At 40.9% G+C, this 26,555-nt stretch overlaps 1 protein-coding gene across 3 annotated transcripts in view; it reads left to right on the top strand.

Moving 5' to 3' along the window:
• The window catches only part of TET1 (tet methylcytosine dioxygenase 1), a 64,605-nt gene that overhangs the window by 26,197 nt on the left and 11,853 nt on the right, over positions 1 to 26,555 (top strand). For all 3 annotated transcript variants that reach the window (XM_056494857.1, XM_056494858.1, XM_056494859.1), the window contains 7 exons: positions 3,857 to 6,368; positions 7,164 to 7,254; positions 7,868 to 7,961; positions 19,571 to 19,779; positions 20,631 to 20,781; positions 22,598 to 22,687; positions 23,110 to 23,247. In XM_056494857.1, the coding sequence (XP_056350832.1) occupies positions 3,857 to 6,368; positions 7,164 to 7,254; positions 7,868 to 7,961; positions 19,571 to 19,779; positions 20,631 to 20,781; positions 22,598 to 22,687; positions 23,110 to 23,247 (3,285 nt within the window). The remainder of the gene's footprint in view (positions 1 to 3,856; positions 6,369 to 7,163; positions 7,255 to 7,867; positions 7,962 to 19,570; positions 19,780 to 20,630; positions 20,782 to 22,597; positions 22,688 to 23,109; positions 23,248 to 26,555) is intronic.

The raw sequence follows: 26,555 nt of genomic DNA, 5'->3' as shown, positions 1-26,555 counted from the left end.
TACCATGAACCAAACACTTTGTTTGAATGTTAGATGAAGAACATTTGGGGTCTTTCCCAAAGATTTTTTCTGAAACAACACTTATATCATGGCTTTGGATCTCTAAGGATCTATCCCAGCTTGGAGGGACATGTGGGGCTGGCTGTGTGGCTGCAAACTCTGCAGCAGGATCCAGGTTTACTCATGGCACTGCAGCTTGCAGGTGCTTCTCACCCACTCATCCTTTAGTGCTGAGGAATGTTGTGACCCTGGAAGAGCAGTGTTTCGGGTCATGCCAGTTTTGGCACAAGCAGGGGGTTATTGTTTGATTTGTCGGGCACCGTATTTGTGTGGGACACGAGTAGAATCTAACAGGGAGGACTGGTTAGGGAATTTGGCATTAGTTGTTACTCATCAAGACTTGCTTGTAGAGCCATTTTATCAGTAGTTGGACAGGGCAACATCTGTTATTTCTTGTTTATGAGAGTAATTGATCCTGGTGGTGTCCTTAAGTACAGTGTGTATTGTTACTACCTGTAGAGGTTTGAAATGAGACACACAAATCGCTGGTCTGCTCGCTGCTCATGTGGATGTGGAAATATCTTTGGGGTAGCTTAAGCATTACATTTTGATTGGGAGTTGGTGAATTCTGCATTACCTTATGTATTAAAGGAGAAGTTAATAGTAAGCCTGACTCTTCAGAATGTCAAATGATTTCCTGTAACTGGCTGTTTGTGTGTGCTGGAAGCATTAGCTCACTGAATGAATTCTTGTGTGTATATATATGAGATAGTATTTGGTTGAAGTTTAAGTAACACAGCAATGGCCACAGCAGGCTCTGTGGTTCCTGTCCTAATAGCACAAACTGCTGCAGAGCCTAAGCTTGAGCATGATTTGTTAGTGGCTCGTGTCTCCTGGCAGAGTAGAGCTCTCCTTAATGAGAGAGAGAGGAAATGACTGGTATTGATCTCCTTTATTCTTCAGCTTTTCATTGCATTTGTGTAAAAGCCTTGGGTACTCATCAGATCAGACTTAAGTGCTTAACTCCTGTAGATGCTAACAGTATTGCTTGGGGTTGTGATATCCTTGTCTGTAGTTTGCTCTGGGTTTTTTACATACAGATTCAGGACTTGGAGATAGATTGTTCCTAGATTGAAGGGAAGAATCAAATGAGCTCTGTGCCTGGTAGTGTGTCTGCATTTCTCTTTGTGGTGGGAAATATTAACTTCACATGCTAACAGACTATGCAGTGGCCTTTTCTGTTTGTGAGGGAAAAGAAAAGGTATCTGTTAGAATGCACTGCGGTTCAGTAACAGGAGATAAAGCAACACAGTGCTCGAAAAGCAGAGTTTGATTAAAACAATAACATCTGATTTTATGACAGTATTTTTTCTTCATGTGGAAAAATAGAATTATGAACTAACTCATGCCAGTGATATGATTCATCTGGGGTTTTTTCTTCCTCGTTGCATGTGGGCAGCTTCTAGTAATGTTAGTGGAAAATATGAATTATGAGGAATTTTTTAAAAGCAATTCCACCTTTGCTGCTGGGGTCGCTGGAGTTCTGTAGGGACATGGCACTGTACCTGTGCCAGCAGTACCAGCAGATTAGGGAATATCGTGAGTGTTTTTGACCGTAGCAGTTCTTTTTGATCAGATAAAGTATTTTATTGAGGATCGGTCTGGTTGGGAGGACTGTGATGACACTTTTGTACTGAGTGCTGTCTGTGAATTCTGTGTCTGATCTTAGCTCTGCTAATTGTGGGTGAAGCCTCTTCCTTCCCTATGCCTCTAACTGCTCCCAAATTACCAGACTTAAGTTAATAGTTTTCTTAATGTAGTGAACAATCCCTGTAATGATGAATGGAATACATAATGTGCTGTTGTGTTGAAAATGTGCAATTGATGAGGAATTAGTTTTCATCTATTTGATGGTATGTCCTCAGCCTCCTAATTGTCTGATTCAGTAATTTTTAATGAAAGTTTTTCATGGTCAGGAATCTTTCGAATTGGTAGATATATTAGATGTACTTTTTGCCTAAGAAAGAACAACAATTCTACTTCTTTCTGAAGTTACAGTAATTGAAATTCAGCTTTTGTGCATGTACAGACTTGTGGGATTTTACTCTTTGTGGTGGACTCTTAAAATATTTTCTGGTACAGTTACAGATACCTGTGTGATGCACTTGTGCATTTACCTCTGCTAGCAATAGAATTGTGGAGCCTTCTCAGATTTCGTGGATCCTTTAGAAAGTTCTCAGTGACCCCCTGGGTCTGGGAATCATTTCCTGAAAATCATCAGGATCCAGAGGAGCTCCAGCTCACTGACCATTAGTCAGGATCTGTGTAGTGAAAATACATTAAATAAGGAATCTGTTTGTGTATAATATCTGGAGGCTTGACTTAGCTGCACAGGTGCTGGACACGTTTCTATATTACATTTCTGTGAGAAGTTATGGTGCCTCTCAGAACATCTAGGACATGCAATGGATTGCTGGGTTTGTGTTTTATGAGTGGCAAGGTGACTGCTGAGCTCCAGATGGAGCTGCCTTGTTTTCCCTGGGGGTTTGTGGCAATTTCATCTCACTGGTTATAATTAATCATTAATCTATTTTGCATTTATTTTCCTGAGTTTTGTCAGAAGTCCGTGCCCTTTGTTGCTATGAGCACAGAACCATCTCTGAGTTAACTGAATGGTTCATACTGGGTGGGATTTTCTGGGCACTGCTGTGAGGTACTGGGCCTACATAGGGTTAATTAGTCCCTTGTGGTGCTGATACCTGATTGGAAAAGCAGTCCTGGTTTTCTTTTAAGTACAGCTTAAGGTTACAGGGGATTGGGGAACTCTTAAATGTTGCAATCAGATAAAGGAACAGCACTATGTACTGTGATTTGAAATTATTTTTAGAAGGAAATTTAATATAAATCAAATTTGAATAGCATAAGAAAATTTTGATTCCTGCCTTAATTACAGCTTCTGCTTAAGTTTCTGCCTTAATTTTATTTTTGCTTTGCATAACTCCTTATTTCATATCCATAATACTATCTTAATGCCCATATATATTCTTCCCTATATATTGACTCTGTCTAGATTTTGACATTCCTTCAACCATATGAACTGTATAATATCAGTGAAGATGAAGAACGTATTTAACAAAACACTAACATGTAGCTAGAATACATTTACTAAAATACAGTTTTGAGTAGTTTACATGAGAGACTGTTGAGAAACATGGAAATTTCCATCTAAATACAGAAGCTAAACAACTGTTTAAAGAGTAACTTCCAAGTGGCCTGATGCAAATTGGCTTTCTCTTAATTTCTGCTTAGGGTTTGTAATTGTTGAAGGACTTGAAGCAAGAATGGCTGGTTTTCAGGATTAGCTAGAGTGTCCAACCAAGTGGTGTATTGGTTAAGCCAGTTTATTAGTCTAGCCAAATGACTGTAATTATGCCAAATTACTGCTGAACTTTGTGATGCAATCATTTGGATTTTAGTCTTGCTTTTAACATAAGTTTTTTACCTTTTTTATGTCTGCTTATGCAAATTAATTCAAAATTGAATCCTTACATCTAATTATAAATGTTAACATCCTTTATCTGACTATTCATTTCATTAGTCTCCCACCACCACATTTACCCAATTTCTTCCTCTGTCCCTCAACAATGAGGAAAAATAGCTATAAATATGGATAGGGTCTTTAGCCTTCAGATTATTTTATAACTTCCTGTTTTGCTTATTTTCCAATGTCAGTGCCTAATTAGGATATTCCTTTATCTTTCAAAATAAGGATTAATTGCTGTAAATATGAAGCTTCTTATTTTTAATGTGCTTTGAACAGCTGTTACAACAAGGGTTTTTTATTATTGTTTTATAGGCAAATTTAGAAAACAAAGCAGTAAATGGCTGCAGACCAGAACTCATGGAATGCAGTATATGTGGTCATGGTGAAAAATACAGGGTGAAGACAAACCAAGCAGTACCCATTGAAAATGTGCAGTGTAAGGAGAAGGAGAGAATGACTGGCTTAGAAGCAGAGAAGTGGGCACACAACGAGAAGCCATCCTTCGGTGTCCACGTCAACGGCGACATCCACGGAGCTGTGACGGGCACCGGACACTTGAAACACGCTGAGCACAGTGAGAGAGCAGCCTCTCCCAGTCACCTCACTGAGCCAAAAAAATCCTTGGTGCACGCCATCAAAAATGGCATCACAACCCTGCATTATTCACCCCCAGAAGCAGTTCCTTCACTGGAAGATGTATCTGCAGATGAAAGCAACTCCCACGTGCAATGGCCAAAGGGTATCAATCTGAATAACATAAGCACTCAGACGAGTGGCACTGGCTGTGTTCACCCAGAAAACCAAGGGAATGTTTTAATGAAAGAGGAAAACTGTACCTGCAGCATCTCCGAGCATTCTGATAAGTCAGTTTTGCAGACAGGTTCCAGCTTGGATGTGCAAGAAAGCTTGTGTTGTCCTCTGCTGCCTGAGGAGGAGCTGCAGGCAGGGAAGGATGGCTTTAGAGTACCACATGTGGAGACACAGCCTGAGAATTCTGCACTCCAGCCCACTTTCTTGTCCCTGATTAAAACCAGAAATTTAACTCTGGAGCAGGTTGTAGCTATTGAAGCTTTGACACAGTTGTCTGAAGCTCCTTTAGAAACAACTTCACCAGCTAAAACTGAAAGTACTGAATGTACAGGAGAATCAACTTCCAACTCGCTCCATGGTTTTAAAAGGGATGTCTCATCCTCCTTTACATCCTCTGCATTACAAGAAATCAAAGACACTTACTTACAGAATGAGCAACAGCTCTTGGCTCACTGCGCTCCCTCCCAGAAGCAGCTCCCTAATAAGGCAGTGTTATACAATGGCCAAAGTTCAGTGTCTGAATTGTGTGATAAACCTGCCAATCCAGCTGGGGAGATGCAGAAATTACAGTTCTCCTCAAGAGATACCAAAACTTTATCTGACTTAACATCAAATGCAGCATTGTGTTCAGGATGTGATCCCAACAAAAGTTGTGCTCATGAGCCAGCCACCCTCACAGGGTATTGCAGTGCTTCATGTGATGTCCAGCAAATAAGGAACAACTTGGAAGCTCCTGGCCAGTTAGAGCAAAAGCCAACATGTAATGATTTGAAATTGGAAGGTAATGCTTTGATTAAAGAAGGAGGAATTCACAGCCAGGATGAAGAGGATGTAGCTGCACAGCTAACTCAACTAGCAGCACTGATTGAATCAAACCAGACAAATGCAGAGCACAAAAATGAGATAAATGCATCACTCCTTAATCTAATATCACACGAGAGGCCGCCAAAATATAACCAAGATGTGTTGCATAAAAAAGAATCTGTGTTATTTAGGCATAATTATAATTCCTTACTGTTAAAGCAAAAGCAGGCAACAAGTAAGAAAGGAAATGGTGTGCCATGGAAACCAAAACACAAAAAGAAGCCTCAAGAAGCACGCTATCAACAAAATAATCAAAACCAGCTAGAGCTGTTGTCATACCAGCATAGTGAATTGCAGGACATTTGGATATCATCAAAACTGCACAAGCTTGGTCAAACCATGCCACAGGACTCCAGGGCAGCTCCCTCTGAAAAGAAATCTCCAAGAGCCAAAGTACAGAGAGCGCTCAATCAAAATACTTTAGCATCACAAGAAAAAACTAGATTATTTCTCCCACAAGCACAGATAAAATTCCACAGGTGTTTACCTGAGGCACCGCAGGAGAAAAAAAAAGACAGGTTGTTTGGCTGTGAAGTGGTGAATGAGCAAATGAAAACTGCAGGCTCCAGTGACCCACTAGGCACTGATCCACTGAAAAATGAAATTATTGCACGTAGCCAGCACAGCAACCTGTCCTCCCCTAACCCTCTGGCTGGTTCACAGCTGAAAACAGCATCCTTGTTGAAAAGACCAACTGAAAACCTACAGATGTTTACAGAAAAATGTAATTCTCAGGTACAGCAAACAGCAAATGTCAGTCAGGCACATCCTTTGGCACCAGCTGTTCAGCAGTCTAACCTGAGAGCTAATGAAACGTGTAGTGAAAACAAAGCCTGTGTGCAGCAGGCCAAACAACAGGTAGATCTAAAGTCCCAGGTGCTGCCTGGTCCCTGTGCTGGGGCCCAGGTGCCAGGTTCTGCTGGAGCTCTCAGGAATCTGGAGTGTGTGGGTGAGGTGACCGGTCTGACATCAACCAGTTTGGGTACTGACCACGCCCAGAGCACAGGCGACTCAGGGTGTTCCCCAGCAAAAAACACGCTCAGCAGTTTCCTTGAATCACCTATGAAGTTTCTTGATACCCCTACAAAAAATTTAATAGACACACCTACCAAAAAAGGACAATCTGAATTGCCAACTTGTGACTGTGTTGGTAAGTGCTTTTGCTAACTTTTGCCTGTACATTTCAAATGGAGGTGTGTTCATGTTGCTTCCTTTAAAGGGAGGAAGTGTTATGTGATAGCTATTGCACAAGAATCAGTGTTTCACCATTAGAAGACAGGAGGAAATTCTTTCCCCTCTTTGTATAACTTTTGCTTGGTGTTCTTTGGGCCTGCAGAGCACAGCAGAATTGAGAATTTTTTTATACCACAGCTGGCAGGATTAAATCCTTCTTTAGTTCAAACCTGGAGGAAAGGGAGGTCAGAGCCTCTCAACAAATCATCTGCAGGCAGATGGTTTCACCTTGGCTTTCATGTTCTGAGCCAACAGAGTGCTTGTTAAGAGGCCTGCATTATGTTTTCTGTTCTGTAGAACAGAAATTAACTATCAGTGAATTTATTTTATTGCCCTCGATTCCCTTTTGTCTAAAATGAATTAATAATGTTCCTACCAACAAGGATATTGGGAGTTTTACTTAGTCCATACATGCCAACTCCTCTAATAAAAGTTTAAAAAAATGCAAAATATCGCTATAATTAAGGTCTTACTTTATAACAGTAAAAAAATGCTAGCAGAATCATTGGAGGAAATAAGCATGAAATAATTTCAAAGTCTCTGAAGAAAAAAACCTGTCATATTCTTTATTATAGTTATGATATTTCAGGGTCAAACTTTGTTCTAATTTAATTTGGAAGGCATTTCTGTAAACTGTTTCCAAGTTCACTTTTGATGGGGTATATAAATTTTGGATGTGCCAACATAGTTTTCTTTACTTCTTTGCTTACAGAGCAAATCATAGAAAAAGATGAAGGCCCCTATTACACACATCTCGGGACAGGACCAAGTGTTGCTGCTGTGAGAGAAATTATGGAGAACAGGTGAGGAAAATCCAGCTTTTAATGCTCATTGTATTTTTGACTGTCTAAACAGGGAAGTAGTAGAGCTCTGAGAGATGGAGTGCTGTGTTTAGCTTTGTTTTGCTGAACTTTTGTCAGTACTCATTTGTAAAGTGTTTTCCTGTGCAAATAAGCATGAGGTGAACATCATGAGCACTTCAGGTCCAGACTCGTTTGTCTTTTCTGAGCCCTTACAACCTCAGGCTGGAGTTGAAGTGCAGTGTGTTCTGAGGTGCCCTTGAAGTCAATAGGAATGACAGAGATCAGCAGCTGGCAGAATCAGGTTTTTTTCATGTCCTACCTGTGGAGAAGCTGTGGCAAACTGGAAAGAAAAAGGTGATGTTAGTGACTGATTGCACTAGGATTTATATGCAGATAACATTTCCTTACCCAGATAACATTTTGTTAGTGACAGTTTATCAGAAGAGAGATGTCAAAAACCACTCTTGCAAATAGGATTTTAAATTAAATGGGATTTTTTTGGTTTATTTTTCTTCTGTGCTCAGTATAAATAAATTCTTTTTTTATTGAAAATGTTTCTTCTTTCAAAATGGTCTATAGTAATTTGTTTTACTCATGAATTTTTTTAATGCAGGTATGGAGCAAAAGGAAGTGCTGTAAGAATAGAGGTAGTGGTTTATACAGGAAAGGAAGGAAAAAGCTCTCAGGGGTGTCCAATTGCCAAGTGGGTAAGTTTTTATATTAAATCAATAAATTTGTTTTGTGTGGCTTCAAATGATGTGCAGTCCTTGACTTCAAATATTATCTGATCTTTAATGAAGATCTGATTTTAATTGATTGGAAAGTCTGCCTGAATGATGAAGCTGAGGAAAACAATTTTGTTACCTTTTTTGTTTAAATTTAAGGTGTGGTTTGAATGAGTGTGAAAGGGAGGGGCTTAACTGAGCTAGCAGAGATGAACGAGGGTAGAAATACCTTGACAGTGTCTGAAAGTTTGGAGTGTTCTGTGAAACATGTCATTGGGAATTGTGAAAGAGAGAAAAGAAGAGATGGTTGCTTAGGGGAGTTGGAAAACTATCCAGGAACATTTTAAAAACCCTTCTCAATTGCATGACCACTTGAAGAAAAGAGAGTTATGGAGGAATTTTGGTCTCATATGCCAAGGAGTTCATTACTATTTTTGAGGAACTGAAGTCAGTATTTGAAAATGTAAATGTTATGATGATACTTTTCACCAAAATCTTGTCTCGCTTCATAGGAGCCAGGAAATGAGGTAACAGACACAAGCTCCAGGAGAGAGCTTGGAAAGAATTGATTGTCCTTAATCTTTGCTGAAACCACTGAGGGAGGTAAAAAGTAGACTGGAAATCTTGTAAACTGAGTTTTGGAAAATAATAAAAGAACTTAGTTGTTAAAAGAAAAAAATGTATTGCTGTATTTAGGAATTTCAGACTTGATTGAAAAAACTGTGAAGGTAACTGTACAGTTGGTAGGGTAATGTTTGTAACTACCTGCCAAAAATAAGATTACTGCATATTGTATGTGAGTGAATTTGCATGTTAAACATTTACTGCTTGTGCTTGGAACAGTCAAAATGTGGTTTTTATATTCAATACATAAACTGTTTTTCAGAAGGGAATCACATATGTGCTTGTGCTTCAGATAATATTTAATAACAAATCCAGTGTCCAAGAAAAAATAATTTAAAACTAATTTCATAAATAACTGACCCAAAAAGAATGGAAATGGAATTTTGCTCAGTGTTTCACCTAAGTAAAACAGAGTTTTAACAGAGGACAGGAACTAAAAATTTTACCATTTACAAAGAAACAGTTGCAAGCAGCTAAAGAGAAGAAGGCATTTAAAACTAACTGTTAAGCTTGATTTTTCTGTTGCCAGGATCAGCATGCTGTGTTTGTGTAAGGCAGAAATGGCAGGACTTATGGTCTGGTGTGGCTGAAGGTGTCCCACAGGAGTGTGCAGTGGGATGCCCATGGAGAGGGCTGGGCTAAGTATGGGGACCTGCTCTCCAGTTAGATTTTCACCTTTCTGTATGTAAAATGTTTGTGAGACACAGCTTTAACGTTCATTTAACTGAAGTTCTAGGGAGCAGTGTCTTTGTGTGAGTTCATACCTAAAGAGGAAGAATCCAAGTCTGCTGTTGCTGTGTGACTGTTCAGTGCAAGAGAGGGAAGGGAATCCCTGACATCTCCTGTAGAACTGTTCCATCCTGTGTAAGATCATGCTTTGGGTTGATGTTCTTAATGTGTTGCATTAATTTTTCATGGGCAGTGCTACTTTGAATCCTTTTATGGGGCATATTTGGGTTTTGGCTATAAGCAAAGAAACTGGATGATGAGATTAGTTTGAAAGCATCTGGAAAAGGTTTGCTGTGTCTTTGATACTTTCAGCCGAGCTCTGGAGCTGCACAGGGACTTTCACTCATTTCCAGTGTCCTTTGGACCAGACTCATTTCTGCTTTGCAGATGGACAGCTCTTCCCCTTAGGGCTCCCCAGGGACTCACTGCTGACAGCACAGGGATGGAGCTCTGCTGAGGCAAACAGGGTAGAAGAATGGAACTTCTCCGTTGATCACACTGAGCTGTTTTTTCCCAATTAATTTTCCATATTTCCACTAGGTTATTTTCTCTTTTTGATTTATTAGAAACTTTATAAATTAAAGGAGGCTTTCTGAAATACCTGTGTTCACGCTTTTTTCTTTTAGTTACTGCATTCCATAATACTGATTGTCTCCTAAGTTATTTTCTCTTAAGTTACTCCCAAGATACACATGGTGTGTTAAACATCATCTGGGACAGACTCCTTTCTTAGATTTCGGCTTGCCATAAACTTACAGAATTACTTCTTTGTCACTCTTTTAATAATAAGCATCTCTTTTTAATTTTTTTAATGTGTTATATTTTAGGGTGATACTTTGCCCTTCTGGATATGAACAAGAATGCAGCTATTAGTTAAACATTTTCAGTAAATACTGCCCAGGGTTGGAAACCTTGTACTTGTTCTATGTGTAGGTATTAGGCTGACACCCACATGAACTGGGGAGGTGAGCTTGTGATTGTTTTCACTGCATGAGGCAGCAACAACATTGCTTGATCTCTGGGGTATTTTCTTCTCCCCGTCAAATTGTGTTGTCTCATTCATTTGTCAAAACACAATTAAAAGAGTTTTGCCACAGATGCCCAATGTGTTGATATCTGTGTAGGTGACAGGTGTGCTGTCAGAAAATAACTTACCATTCTGGGACACTTGCTGGGATAAATGTACTCTTCCTTCTTTTCTGTTTGGATTTCTTTTGCTTTGTCCAAGTCACCATACTGTTTTGTAGTATGCTAAAGAAAAGAAAGCTTTGAAGTATGAAATGCCTGGCCTGTCATTCTCAGGAATCTGTTAGTGTAATGAAGGGTTTCATGTTACTGTGCATCCCTAGAACCAGCCAGTGGTGATGGGACTCACTGATCCCACTGTTTGATCAGAGCTTTAGCTGCTAACAGATGTTTTGTGGTTTGGTTTTCTCCTGCTCTGGGTGGTGCTAAATTACAATTACCTCAATTTGTGTGAAAGGGCTGATGAATTTGTGAGTGGCTCATGAGTAGCTCACTGTAGGCATAATCCTGCAGCACTGAAGCCAAAGGCACATCAGTGCTGACCTCAGAGAGGGCTGACATTTGGGTCTTGCTGGTTTTGGATTAAATGCATTTCCTGTGGGTTCCTTCTCCTGGCTTAGGGCATGTTGACTTGGATCACCTAAGGTATCATTGCTGTCTTTTCCTTCATATGGAGTTGCAATGCAATTTTTAAGGCTCCAGATCTGGGGGGGAAAAGAAAAAGATAGAAGAAATGACAAAACCTCCAGGTCAAGCCACGGTTCTTTTTGCCAATGTTGTGTCTCTGGGGCTGATCAATAGCACAAAGGTGGAAGAGCAGGGCAGTTGCCTCCCAGAAGACTCACTTGGTTTGCAGTAATTCACAGCTTTGTGCTTCCCTGGGCTGGAGGCAGTGTTTTTGTGTTCAGTTGCCTTTCATAAATGTCATCTTCTCTCTTTCCTTCCTGTTCCCTTATGCTGGAAGTTGGAATGCTGGCAGTAATGATTGCAGCCCTGTGCTCCATTCCCTTGCAGTTGTTCCTTGCAGTTGGTCTTACTTTTTCACTGTTGCAGAGCAGTGACTTGGCTTTTGCATAGTGCTTTCAATCATCATGCCAGATTCTCATTCCTGCATGGTAATGCCCAACTCAGAGTCCATCTCTATCTAAAACCAGACCCACAGAAACACTGAACCATGGTTTGAGAAGTTTGAGCTCTCCCTGTGCATCAGCTTTCCTGGGTGATCCCTGCCTTGCCCACACAGACACCAGGCTGAGCCCTTGGCATCAGCTGATTTCTTCCAGGGGCTTTTTGCAGAGCTGGCTCCTCTTGGGAATCTTCAGGCCCTCTGGTAATAATATATTAAAAATCAAGACAATGCACATCACATTTAATACTGCAGTTGTTTCATCTTTCAGTTTCTTTTGTGGTATCATCTGAACTTGGCAAAGTCCTGCTTTTTTGGGGCAGGGAGCAGGGGTTTGGTTTTGTGTGTGTTTGTTTGTTTTGTTGGCTTTTTTATAATTGTCCTCTAACCACTTCTGTCAGGGCTTTAACTTGAGAAAAAAAAATTCTTCAGTGTCCCTTATGAAGCTTTTCTGACATGGGAATCTTTCCAGACTTCTTGTTTATGAACATCTCAGTCTTATCTTCTTTGAATTTTTTTTTTTTTTTTTTTTTTTTTTTTTGTTTGTTTGGTTGATTTTGGTTTTTGAGATTTTATTAACAGTTGGATGATCTGTTGTCCTTTTAGATTCTGTTATCCTGGTGGTAGCCCTAATTTCTTTGAAAATACGGTTTTGTGGTGCTTTTATGCCTTTTGGAAATTGTTTCTTAGACTCTTTTACTTGTGTACTGTTTGCCTTCTTTTTCTTTATAGCTTGACAGATCTTTGTTTTCTTTATGTTGGCTGTTTATTAATAGGCTGTATTAATAATAAAAAAATAGGGGTGGAATAAACAGTCATTACAGTCCTGTACAAACACAAACTTGATATTATCCACTAAAAATAATGTTTTTAGAGCAATGCCTAGCTCACTGTTATAATCAAGATTTTCTAGATCATTGAACCGGTAGGAATTTGTAACTAAATGCCAGAAACTACAATTTGTAAAGTGCTGAGTGAGCCTTAATAACAATAAACTTTCTATAGATGCAGAGATTTTTTTTTTTTTCAATCTGCTAGTTTGGTTTGAGTTGAGAAAGTCATTGAAAGTGGGAATTGAGAAAGTGAGAAAATGGAGAAGTTACTCCTGCATTGGCTCTCTTTCTCTCAGTTACTGTTAGTATTAGAAGAGATGTGTAATCCATTAAAGGAAAATGGGATGGTGAAGCTGTCATGTAATTTGGAACATGAGTGGGGAATTTTTAAAATAGCTTTGAAAAAAGACTTTAAAGTAAATTCTTCTGAGCTTACTGTCTCCTAGACACATATGTAAGTAGGATGTGCAGTTCCATTTTGTTTTAAGCAGCCTACTGTACTTTGTGCTTTTGTTTCATTTATTGAACTGTCTTTAACTGATGTTCTCCATAGAAGTCTTCAAGGAAATTATTTTTAGCAGATAGAGAGGGTTTTGTTCACTTTGTTCCATAGAGTTTTGTTAGACCATCACTTTCTTGCCATAGTGTTGTACCACATCATGATAGTATGTGTAGCTGTACAGGCACTGTTATCACTGTTGGCTAAATACAGAATTATAGGAGTTTATTGAGGACAGAAATGTTTGTAACATCATCCAAAGTAAAGCTGTTTTTCTAGTAAAAATAATAAAGTAAAAATGAAGGAGAAAAGCTGTGTTAAGTTAAACAAGGTTAAGTGTTATTAACAAGCAAGAATTTTGGTATTATCACTACTTTATTTAAAGCACTGTGACCTCTGAACAAGCATCCCTCCCAAACCAAGTGCAGCTTTCCATGGCTGCAGTCTGGCAGAAGGGGAAGCTTGAGGGAGTGAATAGGGGAAGGGCACATGGAGCTGATCTTGTCCTCATGTCTACAGTGGTGGTGGCGTGATTGCAGAAGAATCCCTTAGCCTGTGTGTGCTGCCATCTGCTCATCTGTAACCACTGCAGCACTGGTGCCAGGAGCAACTGCAGCAGTGTTTGCAGATAACTGCAGATAGTGCACATCAGTGATACTCCTGCAGAAATGGCTAAGGAACTTGACAGGATTGGAGTGACAGCAGCTGTTCAGAGCTAACTCCTTTGATGTAGTCTGCTAGCACCAAGAAGAGAATTCAGCAAAGTGGAACTTATTTCCATTTTAATATCTCTTAGACATGCTGAGAATAAAAGGATGTAAGATTTTCCAGTAAGAAAAGAGTTTTAATGTGATTTAGTGTGTGTAAGGGGCAATTAGGAAAAAGGAGGGCTGACTCACTTCTGTGACAAGCTGGTCCATTTGTCCTTCTGTCTGTCACAGCAGCAGGTTTGGACAGCACTTTGCACTGGTGGATTATTCAGGAATTGTAACTTAGCAGAGTCTTGTTCTGTGTTGATGAATCTCCATACACAGACTCTGTACAGAGGCAAAATCTGCAGATAGAAAAGTTGGAGCCACAGTGTTGTAAATGAGTTTCCTATTTCAGGAAATTACAGGGAACAGTTAAGTATGTTCTCACTTTCAAATCAATTACTGGTACCCTGCAAAGGAGACATAGTTTATTTTACTGGAGAAATTCAGAATGGGCTGGAGGGAATACTGCAGTGGAGCCACATAGAGGTGAAAAAACCTAAAAAGGACCTTTCTGCTGGTTTTGTTGTTTAGGGGGAGGTTTATCCAGTAATTTACAGGAGTGTATTTAACGCAGTTAAAATTTTGTGTTCTTTGCTAGCAGTGTCTGGTTTCTATCATGTTAAAGTTAACACAGCTCTTCTGGTGATGGTAATTGGAAAGTAATTTCTCATCCATGTGGTAATTCAGCATCTGGTACATTGAGCTTCTGCAGGCTGACTCTTAGCTACTTTCATAAGTCGTGTACGTGCTAATTTAGATAGGCTGGCTTATGTCTTGGGACATTTTTATTCACAGTGTACTTATTCCTTGTTCAAGAGCTCCTGCCAAGGAAGTAGAACTCAAGCATTTGGACAGCTGAAGCAGATTTTATTGATAGTGTAAGTTTACTGATACTGTTCATTGCAAACCATTGAGAAATTGTTTGGAAAAAAAGTGGGAGACAGAAGCCAAAGTGGTGATGATAACAAGTGGTTTAGGATAATGAAGAGGAGGGACAGGCATCATGAAGAGGAGGAAAGACTTGCAGTCTGAACAAATGGCCATTAAAATAATAGCTAAATTTTACTTGATAAGGTCCCACAAAAAGTAGAATTGTGGTTTCTTATACACAGTGATGGACACTGAGCTGTTTGTGCTCAAGATAAGGGTCAGACACCAGCTTGTTCAGCTGTGATGGAAACAGCAAAAGCAACTGGTGAGAGTTACTGGGTGTAACAAAGAAATCATGGAGCACAGTTCTGCCTCTGTGAGAGTGTGCTGCCCCTTGGGCTGGCCAGGTCTGGTCCCCCATCTCCAGAAAGCACAGCAGAACTGGCAAAGGCAGGTGCAGACAGGCCAGCCTGGCAGGGAGGAAAGGGGAGGAGAAAGCAGGGCTCTCTCAAATCTGCAGGGGCATGGAGAGCTGAACAGCAGTGCCTTACCCAGTCTCATCCTGGATCGAAGCTGGAGGGCACTGGCAGGGAGTGAGCTCTGCAGGAAGGAAAGGCAGTGGCTTTTTCTTTCATTTAATCTGTAATTAAACTTTCTTGGTCATGTAGTGGGTGGTAGATTGCTGCACAGATTTAAAAGTGAGTGGAGAAATGCAGAAAAGGCAAATCCTTGAAAAGCTGGGAGAGAGCACATCCCTTCAGCTGCTGGTGGGTGACTAGAAGGTGCCTGGCTTCCCTGAGAGCCATCTGCACATCCCAGTGCCTTTTTTGCTGCTCCTCCATAGGCAGCTGCTCTTGGTCATGCTCAGGGTCAGGATAAGGCTGGACAGGACGGTGCTGCTCTGACATTGTTCTTGGACTCTTCAATTTTTAAAATGCCTTTCTGTCTCTTCACTATCCTTTCATGCAAAGGTGTGAAAAATCTTAACTTCTCTTATAAACAAGAGAATTTGCTGGAGCAAACTCTGCTTCATAAGGCATCTCTTCCATAAACATGATGTCGTTTCTGGCTCATGCTTTCTGGTAAGAAAATTGGGTAAGCCTAGACCTTTGTGGCTGTAGAAGCAGGTGTAGCTGTGGTGTGTTGTCATAAGAGCTGTTGATGGTGTTTGTGTCAGAGTTGGCTGTGGCTCACCTTGAAGAATTGCTCATATTCTCAGGTTCTGCTCTTTGAGACTGTCTGGGCTAGCTGATAAAATGAATTACTGGAATTGCTGCCTTTCTTTGGATGTACACATCAACAAGGACACCTGGAGAGCTGTAGGAATGCAGAATGTGGTAGTGCACAACTACAGTACCACAGGGTTGGAGAAAACTGGGGTTAAAAATGGTCAAAATACTGAGCATCCTGCCCAAATTAGCAAGCTACAAGGATGATACTAATGGTACTGTGTGCAGTATGTGAGTGCTCCAGGGAAGCTCTGTGGAAGGGGCTGTGTCCCATGTCAGTGTTTCCTTTTGTCCCCACCTGTTTGCATAGGTGAGGCAGTGGGCAGCTGTCACTTCATGAGTGCAGAGCAGGACCAGTGGGTATCAGCTGAGCTTTGTGGAGAAGTTTGTTAGGTTTTGTTCTTTGCTGAAGTTCTGTGTTGCAGCTGAAACAGATCATTCATTGTTAATGTGGGAGTCTTGATGGATACTTGGCACTGATGACATCAAGTGCTTGCTAAAATGAGCTCAGGGGTGATCTGGCCCTGCATACTTCCAAGCTGACCATGGCATCACAGAATTTAGGCTGGAAAAGCCCTCCAGGATCATTGAGTGCCATCATTAACCCAGCACTGCCAAGTCCACTGCTAAACCATATCCCTAAACACCACATCTGTATGTCTTTTCAACTCCTCTGGGCTGGGGACTCCCCCTCTGCCCTGGGCAGCCTGTGCCAAGGCTTGACAGTCCATTCTGTGAAGAAATTGTTCCTGAATCCAATCTAAACCTTCCTTGGGGCAACTTGAGGCTGGTGCTAATTGCTTGTTGCATTTAAATGTTACATAATGCTTCACAAACTTGTTACAAGTCTGTTTTGTTGATTATGCTATTTTTTCAGTGTGAGTCAGTCAGTCATGGTTAACTTGTGTGGAAAAGCAATTGCAGGAGATTTTTATTTTCCCATTCTAAAAACCTAGCTTTAAAGTTCCTCCCACTTAACAAATGATTACTTTCTCATGCCTTTTAAATGCATTAGGGACCAAAATTAAACAAACTGAAGTCTTAAATTGTTTACTTTATCGCTGTTGTTAACTGCATCACAGAAATCATGAGTAATACCAAAAATCTTTGGACACAAGGTTTTGCCAGCTGATTTCTGCATTGTTCCCAGTCTGAGGAAGCACTCCAGAATTTGGTTGACCTGCTCAAAACTGCTTTTCTGTACATTGAGTGTGGTATTTCTGTGGGTTTATTGTTGTTACACAAGAGAGATTCTCAGAGTTTATTAATTCTGTGGGAATGGGGTAGTGCCTGAAGGGAATCCTCAGTTCCTACGGGAAAGCAGCTCCAGCTCTGGCTGCTCTGTCCCTGGAGTGGGTCTGCTCTCTGCAGAGTGGGCTCTTCTGAGCCTCTGACAGGTGGGAGAAGTGCCTGATCTCTGGAACAGAGGATGGGAGCGCTCTGGCTGGGGAGTTGGGTGAGCACATGGTGTAACCTGACCCACAGAAATGAAATTCACACAACTCATAAATCCCTGCGCAACATCATGGACTCTAAAATGTTTTGGGCTCCAATAAGAGTATTGGATTCTCTGCTATATACATAATGAAGCAAATTCCAGCTGCATTGAACTCCAGGAAAGTGTGGTCTTGGTTTAAAGGAAACTATAAATTTTCTTTGTGTTCACTTGTCATTTTTCTTGGGCTCTGTTTCTAGTTTAGAGCTATAAGAGAACTTCAAAAGGGCAACCTGATGTTGTACAGTACCAGACTGTGCTATTGAAGTTACAACCTAGAGATAAATTTTTTAAAAATTAGAAAAATTAAAAGTATCATTTCACTCTGAGTAACAAAGTTAAGTTGTTCTGGCTTGAAGAAACTGTGCTACCTCTAGAATGTAAAACTCACATTGACATGAGTAACCTGTGTTGTCTACTAGCCATAACAGATTTCTGTAAACTTCACCTAAATGTAAATGAGTTGGATTATTTTTTTCTCTTTATAAAACATACTGAGCTGTTGGGGAGTCACAACCAAGATTCCTTTTAGGAATGGTCTGTCAGAGGCATTTACTTGTATTCTTATTAAGCTTAAAGCTGATTGTAAGAGTATATGATTAACTTTAGAAAGGCTGTACTTTATCTCCTGACACAAATAAACTTTAAGCTTCTTCCTGCTCAGCCTGCACAGATGCTCTCTCTCCAACTGTTCATCTGTTGCAGACCTTTTCATTTGCAGATGAATTGCAAGTGCGCTCTGGTCCCTGATTTAATGAGTCCAAATGACTTAGATATTCAGAGGTGATCAGGCTAGGGGGTCACATATGAATGACAGCTGCACATCTGGCAGCAAAGCAAATTTGACATCAGTCCAGTAGGGAATCAGCCTGAAAGCTCAGATATTTGGAGATACTAAAAAAGCAAGTGAACTGTTGCCACACACAGCAAGAGCCACATGGGTCCCTATTCTGTGTATGCCAGGGCTGAGGAGGATGGAGCCTCTGCTGCCTCAGAGAGGGCCAGGCCTGTGGTGTTTGAAGCTTCACACTGCAAAGTTTATACCTTTGCTGGAGGCTTTGTGCAGACTGTGCTGGCTAAAACACATTGGATGAATAAATAAACCTGTTTCAAAGACTATGTTCTAGTATTACCTAGCTTTAATGCATTTTTTGTGGTCTTAAATGCAACTCTGTTTCAGGTTGTGGCAAAAACCTAAATATGCAGCAGTAGGACTATAATTTTCTCCCATTTTTTAGTGGTGTACTGTACTGTTCCATACTGGTTAGTCTGTGTGTGAGGAATAAGGTTGCTCTCTGTATCATACAGGTTAGTAAAAGTTACAGCGCTTTAAGAACTTTAATATAGGTACTCTAGGGATGTGTTCTGAAAAATCCCATTCCTTCCCTCACTAAGGGCACAGTCTGTTTCATCCTTTTCTTCTAATTTTTCTTTGCAAGATAGGAACCATCTTAGATACTAATCTGTAGTGCTGGTAGCTGCCCTAGCACATGGCCTGTGTGTGCTTTGGGTGTGTTTTCACATACCTGCCTTTTGGAGTGTTTCACAGTATGTTTTCTGTCGTATTTTCAAGGTAATGTTAGGTTCTCAGGGGATCTGTTGTCCTTCTAGAGCTTATTTTTCTTGTAATGCATCTTCTTTATTGTTTGTGTACAACACCTATGTACTGGTTTGAAAACAAAATCAGTGAGAGACTCCAAGTCAAAAATACAATTTAATAGGAAAAAGAAAAAAAATAAAATACATGCAATAGTAGAAAAGAAAGCCACTGACAGAGTCAGAATACAACCTGACACCCTGCTAGTCAGGGTGGTGGTAGCAGTCCAGATGAAATATTCTTGTTGAAGTAGTGATCCTGCAGAAAGGACTGGTAGTTCTTGCCCTCTGGAAACCAGTGGGTAAAGGCTGCTTTGGTGTTCCAAATATCAGTTTCTATCTAGGTAGGAAAGGCTTGGCTCCTCCCCCTGGCTGGAACATCTCCCAATGGGATGATGTAATTTTATTAGTCATACAGTGGGACTCAATGGCCATTAACAGGAGATATTTTCCTGGAGAAAGGATGGGTCTGGAAAAGATAAGAATCACTGCCCCACTTGGTTTCAGCAGATGGTGATAGAATACATATTTTTGGGCACATCTTTACATTGTAACCTAGGACAACCTAAAACATTACTCCTCCTGTAAAATGTACTGCTATTTCTACTGCTGGAAAAAAACAACACAAAATCATGTTTGACACCAGAGATAATTGTGTGTGCTGACCCTGCTTTCAATGACACCGAGTCCTGCTTACATTGGACACTCTGGGCAGCATTTCTTGCCTTTGCAGGCCCTCCTTGTTCCGGAGGAGAGCAGCTCATCAGATGGTGCCTGTGCTTAGCAGACTGACCCGATGGTTCTTGCAGGTGATCCGAAGAAGCAGCGACGAGGAGAAGCTGCTGTGCTTGGTGCGGCAGCGCGCGGGGCACCACTGCCAGACAGCCGTGATCGTGATCCTGATCCTGGCCTGGGAGGGGATCCCGCTGCTGCTGGCCGACACGCTGTACAAGGAGCTGACCCAGAGCCTGCGCAAGTACGGCTGTCCCACGGGCCGGCGCTGCGCCCTCAACGAAGAGTGAGTCCTGTCTAGTGCACTTCAGTGCCACACCTCCTGCCTGGCCTTGCCTAGTCGGGTATGCCTGCCCAAGGCAAGGGGTGGTGGCTCTGGAGTTAACCACCGCCTGGCACTTCAGTGCCACACCTCCTGCCTGGCCTTGCCTAGTCAGGCGTGCCTGCCTGAGGCAAGGGGTGCTGAGCTGCTGCTGGCTCTGTGCACACTGCCCAAACACCACCAGCGTGCCCTGGGCACACAGCAGTGCTGGCAGAGCTGCCAAGAAGGGCACTTGTGACTTTGGAAAGTAGACCTGAGGTTGAACACTCAGAGCTAGGATCTTCCTCTCTGTGCCTCTGAGGAATTTAGTTAAATTGATTAGAGAATATGTTGCAACTGCAATGCTGCCTGTAACAGACTCTGAGAGACCTAAATCCCATGCTTGTCTTCTTAAAGGGTCAACTCAGAAAGTCAAATCAATTTGGAGTTAATGGTTTTGCTGCACGTAACACAAGAACTGTTGGATTTGGGGTAACCTTAAGTAGCAGGGCTGTTTTCTTGGTTGAAGATGTTATCCAACTGCAGAAGTCAGAAGGAATGCATGGAGTATTTATACAACTGTACCTGAGTGTTTATATTTCTGTCCCAGAACTGGGTGTTGGGGAAGTTGAGACTATCTTCGTGGAGAAAAGTCAGCCCTCTATACATGAGTATTTTCATAATAGAAAATACCTGCTCAAGCCATGAATTTCACAAATACCTTTGTTATGCTCTGTATTATAAAAGAAATAGCAAAATAGCACTGACCTAAAAAAACTCCAGACCCAAGAGCTGTGTTGCCAGCTGACCTGATGTGTCTTTATTTCCTTTTGTAGTCGTACATGTGCATGTCAAGGACTTGACCCAGAAACTTGTGGAGCATCCTTCTCATTTGGCTGTTCATGGAGTATGTATTTCAATGGCTGTAAGTTTGCCAGGAGCAAAAACCCCAGGAAATTTAGGCTTCTCACTGATGACCCTAAACAAGTAAGATTTACTTATCTTTTTTTCTCAAAATGCCTTTTCTGATGATTTTTAGATCTAGATGTTCTCCACCCCTTCTCTCTCCCACATGTGTGCATAACTTACCACTGACTCACACCCAACAAAGTTTTTGTAACTGTAGTATTTAGAATAAATGACACTGAGATTTCATTCAGTGGAATAATGTTTATATATGTTTATACACCATAAAATTATTCTTGATGCTTTTCTGCATGCGTGTTTAGCTCACCGTATAAGCCTCTCTGAAAGTCTAATTCTTTGTAAGTAAAGGGCCAAGCCTGTAGCCCAGGGTTTCAGGCCTTTTGCCTTGGCACAGAAAATGTTGTACCTTGGGGCTGCACTGCTTCCCCACTGCTGTAGGACCAGCTGGCAGCCTGGGCTCTCCTCTGTCACTAAGAATAAACTGGGTTTTTTGTGTGGACAGTGTGTTTTTGAAATAGTTTTGAAGGAATGAATACATTAAATACAATGCAGTGAAATGATACCATAACTGCTGCTTATGGGTGTTAGTGATGTCATAAAGGGGAGACAGCACAGAAAACATTGATGGATTATGTGAAGTAACAAACCTTTAAAAAAAAAAGGAGTTTATTATATAAACTTACTGTATTTATTTGGCTTCTTTCATTTTAGGGATCCCATTCCTTCTCTGTCCTTTGTCACTCCCGGTGTGTTTAGGTGCTGTGCATGGAGCATTCTGTGCATGCATTTTCTCTGTATGTTTCTGATGCAGTGTAATACACTGAGGAAAGAATGGTTCCTAGGACAGATATCCTCCTGGTAGGGTGGGTAACAAAGGATACATTACCTTCAGTGTGGTTCAGAAAACCTGGTGGTAGCCATTTACAGCTGATAAAACTGAGTTAGGAACGGCTTAAAAATACAATATGGTCTTGTAATGTAAATCCCACTGAAAAAAGTGAAGTCTCCTGGTCTTTATGTATGTTGGTGTTTACAGTGTGTGTTTTTTTATAACAAAATGAAGCAAAGTGTTATTTTTTGCCAGTATACACTGTGAGAAACTGAAGCTGCTGTTGTCTCTCAAAGCCTGGTCCTTGGAGGAAAAAAAATTAGGGAGTCTGTCACTGCCTTTCCCAGTTGGTTTTCCTGGAAAAGCAAAAACTTAGGATAAGAATTTAGGAATTGTTTCTACAAATAAGAGCTTAAGTATGACACTACAATAGAAGCCCACCTAGCTAATTCTGTGTTTATGTGGCTTAGCCTAAGGAAGGAAATATTATTTCTGAATCTAGTAGTTACTCCCACAAAGTCCTGATTTTTGCCCCTCCAAAGAACAAAATAGTTAACAAATGTTCCTGTTAGAAATTCTGCTACAATATGAGGAAAGTACCTGGGAGAAGACCTAAGAGCTGAAGTTAAATGCTGTTGGGGTTTCACGTGGTGTCTCAGCATAGGCTACGGCCCCATAAGCAAAACACTAACAGGAGACTTGGACTTCCATCCCCACACAGCTTGGGGCATGATTTTTCTCCTCTGGATGTTACTTCTGTGGTTTTGTGTGCAACATACCTCACTCCTTGACTGTGTATGGAAAGTGATGCAGAAATGAGTTCCTGTGTGATGAGTTCCTTTGACCTGGAATACCTAGCAGGTATCCTCTGTTGTTACTTGGCTGATTCCTGTTCAACAGCAGACATTTATGGTTGGGGACAAAGGGCAGCAGAACAGAAGTCAGTTTAATAAAACATGAGGTAGAAGCTGATCTCCTGGCTATCTCTCAAGTGCCTGAGATTCTTCGAAAGCAAGCTGCAGCACCTAATGTTGCCTCTTCCTGCAGGAGGAACTTCTTGAAAACAATTTGCAGACGTTAGCTACTGATGTGGCTCCGGTTTATAAGAAGCTTGCTCCAGAAGCTTTCCAGAACCAGGTGGGTGTGTAACATCCAGCTCTGAGCAGTGCTGCAGTTTCAATCCAAAAAGCAGCCCCAGAGCGTGTTCCTGGGTGGGGCTGCAGCCCTCTCAGGGCAGAGAATCCCAGTGCATTTGGCAGGTTTCCATACACTGCATCTCTTTACTTGAACTGATGCCTAAGTAGCACCATGTTTTTATGTGTGAAAAATGTTTAGAGATAATACTGTAAATGAAATGGTTTTACTATCCAAGACATTGTGATTGTGGCTGACCTGATTATCTCGTTGGCATGCAGCCTGAAATGTTACACGTTTCATAGGAGAACACAGATCACTGAGTCTGCCTGGCTGCCTTGGTCTATCACAAAGCTGCTGGTGGCTCCTGGGGTTGCAGACCCAGGCTTTCAGTGGCACGTGGCTGGAGTTTGCTTTCCTTGCAGGTGGAGAACGAGCACATGGGCCCCGACTGCCGGCTGGGCTCCAAGGACGGGCGGCCCTTCTCTGGTGTCACGGCATGCATCGATTTCTGTGCCCACGCCCACAAGGACACACACAACATGCACAATGGCAGCACTGTGGTAGGTACACAGCCCCTCCTCACTTGTGCCCGTTGCTGGGATTGCTGCGAACTCCAAAGGGGTTCGTTTGCATCAAGTTTCAAAGTTGTTTTAAAATTAACTGCATGTTGCCATTTATCATTGCCCGTGTTATTTGCATATGTTTGTTATGTCTGCAGAGAACATGAGTTGGTATTACTGGGAAACAGATCAAAATGGGGATGGGAGTGAGCCTTCCTACAAAATGCCTCCAATCTGTAAAGACACCTGGTCCTTTGCAGAGGCCTGATAACTTATTTCTGGGAGAGGGCTGATGTTAAAGGTGAATAATTGTCTAACCAAGGAGCTGTACAGACCTCTGTAGAGGAAGAGCTAAAGCAAACTAATTCATTACTAACTTAGCTCCCCCAGGCTCATCAGATTCACTCTTCCTTGCACTGGGCACTTACCAGGCTTGGTGCTAGTGTAGTTACAGGTCAGGAAGTAGATAGTATGGATCATGGTGGAACAGGTGACTGTTGCACTCTTCAAATCTCTATGAAAGGAGAACACACAGATTGGTGTGGCTGCTCTATGAAATACCTTGATGGATTGCCAGTGAGAAAATTGGTTGGGAATTACTCAATTAAGTGATATTCTAGAAATTAAGACCACAGTGTTGAAGAAAGACAAGCTCAAAGCAGAAAAGATAAAACTGGCAGTGGTCTTTGAGCAGTTGGAGCATCACAGTGCTCTGAGTAGCAAGGGTGACTTCTTGTACAGCAGTGCAGGGAACAGGAGTAACTTTTCTATCAAAGTATGTATATCAGGAAAAAATCTAAAATCTCTAGAATGTTTTTTTGGAAATGAAAATTGAATTATTGCATTGCTGTGATTCAATAAAGTGTTTCATTTACACCTATAGTTAACATTGAGTGTATGTGACAGCAGTGAAATAACTGTACAGTTGTTTAATGTTAATTTTGTGCTTGTAAGGTGAGCAGATCTCTGTTCCTTTAAAATATGGAAGCAGCCCTGGGAATCCACCAGGAATGCCAGTCCTCAATAGACTATTATTTTTACTTAGTGTTGGAGGTATTCATCACAAAATTGCTCCTGAAGCCTAGGAATTTGGTGCCCTTAAAGATTCTAAATTTGGAAATGAGACCTCCTTGTCAGACAAACTGCACTATATGCTTTTTGATGAAATTTAGTTTAGATGTTCTGCAAAGAATAGTTGAAGTGCTCCATTACCTCTTGAATTAAAGATGAAATGGCAGCTGAGTCTGCAACTCATTTTGCCATACTGGATCCCAAAAAAGTCATAAGTTATGGCCAGAAGCACCTGGAGGGATGATTAAACCTTTTTTGAGAAAGATATTGGGGAATAGGTCTGCAACTGCATTTATCTGTCATCACCTGATGTCCTTTCAGTTTCACATTATCCTTGCTGGTGTTGATGCTTTATGGATTCTATGTGGTGTGTTTGCTCCAAGTCTCAGAGGCATAGAACATGACAACTCGTGGAAGGTCATTGTATCCTCCTGAACTCATCCACTTTCACTTTCTTCCAAGTTGTGCCAAATTTTGTCAGTTTTGCAGAACATGACCAAATGATTATAACTGCTGAAAACTCTGCCTTACAATCTGGTTTTCATGGGTAGCTCACTTACAAATAAATACTGTATCCCTGTGTTCCCTTTATTTAGATAGCATTTCTCTTTATTTTACTATACAGTAAGCAGCAAGGGGCTGTTTGTAAATAGAGAACAGCTGTAAGTATCAACACTCGAGTTTATCTACTTGAATTGGGACATTTTGAAGGTGGAGTTGGGAGTTACCTTGTGGTCTCTGTGCACAGTTACAGCCACATGAATTGGAAGCCTAAAGCAAAAAATGTTGGTTTCTGCAAACAGGGTGATAGGACATGCTGCAATTGCTTCAGTCCAGATTTTCATGACAATCAAAATTAGGATTGTTAATTTTGGCTTATAACCAAGTCTGGTAATACCATAGGAAATCTAGTGGTAAAGGCACAAAAAGAAATTAGTACATGTGATGCCAGCACCTCCTGCATTCCTGTCTAATTCCAGAAGGTGCAGTGTGGCTGCCTACTTAGCTAAAATGCATGATGATTTATTATAAATCATTGGTTGTAATGATAGAGATATTTACATAACTGTTGATGTATTTTGTCTGTGAAATGGACTGAGTGCAAGTACAATTCTGAAGTGACAGCTCTCACAGAGATTGCTTTCTCATAATGTGGTAATGAACAGAATGAGAACAATTTGCACTAAAACCCTCCAGCATCCATGACTTTACTGCTTTTCACTTGTTTTTTTAACTGCTTGTCACGCCTTACATTTTAAATTTTCTGTACACGGTTTACTTGTCATTTTGGCCCTTGTTTAGTGTTGTTAAGATTTCTTCCCTTTCTCCTCACATGAACACAAAATCATTTACAGAATCTAAAATTCTTCTAGAAAGGTTCAAGTACCTTGTAAACTGATAATTGCAAATGCTGCTGGCCGTGTTAGTGTGACATGTTTTAGTTTTTTCCCTTTATCAGTGGTAAATCACTTTTACTGCAAGCATGACAGGAATTCTGCATAAGGCAGAATTTCCTTTACCCAAAGTAAAGGAAAACCAGAGTCTATTCAAATTATTTAAACCAGGCACAGATATAAGTTCAGCAAAGGACTTAAATGACGTTTATAATAAGGAATAAGTTACTTTACACTTAGAAGAATCTATTTTAAAACATTCTTGCATTTTTCTCAGTATGTGTGTTTGATCAGATGCACTATTTGACTCTGAAAATAAATCATCCTGTAAAGTTGTGTTAGCAGTGGGAGTGTCTTGGAAATGCCCTCTGGATATACAAGAGAGAGCAGTACATCTTAGCTTACACAAACTGGAGATTACCATTGCATGGTAATCATCACTGGAGATCTGAGTTGCTGAGCATTGTCCTGGGTAGCAGAGTCAAACTCTGAATATACACTGCTTCTGATAGAAAGCTAAAACAAACACTTCCTGCTTGCTCTGTAGTGGAATGACAATTCTACAGAAATGTAAACTAACGTGTTTGTCTGAAAGAAGCAAAAATAATTTCTGCCTACAAATTGAGTTTTTAAAGAACCTTTAAGGCAATAAATATACCATTCATTTTCACTTAGACTCTTTTGTCATCTCTTAATATTCTCCTAAGGGCCACTGATGTACGTTACAGCTGCAGTGTTAGGGTGCATGTTCCTTATGGATATGAAGCTAAATGAGCAACACAGATAAAAGCTTTATAGTTATTGATGGAGTCTGTGAAATGTAAGTACTTCTGTTTTTTTATT

The sequence above is a fragment of the Oenanthe melanoleuca genome, chromosome 6, assembly GCF_029582105.1.
Source record: "Oenanthe melanoleuca isolate GR-GAL-2019-014 chromosome 6, OMel1.0, whole genome shotgun sequence".
NCBI lineage: Eukaryota > Metazoa > Chordata > Aves > Passeriformes > Muscicapidae > Oenanthe > Oenanthe melanoleuca.
This window is presented reverse-complemented; position numbering and strand designations above follow the sequence as displayed.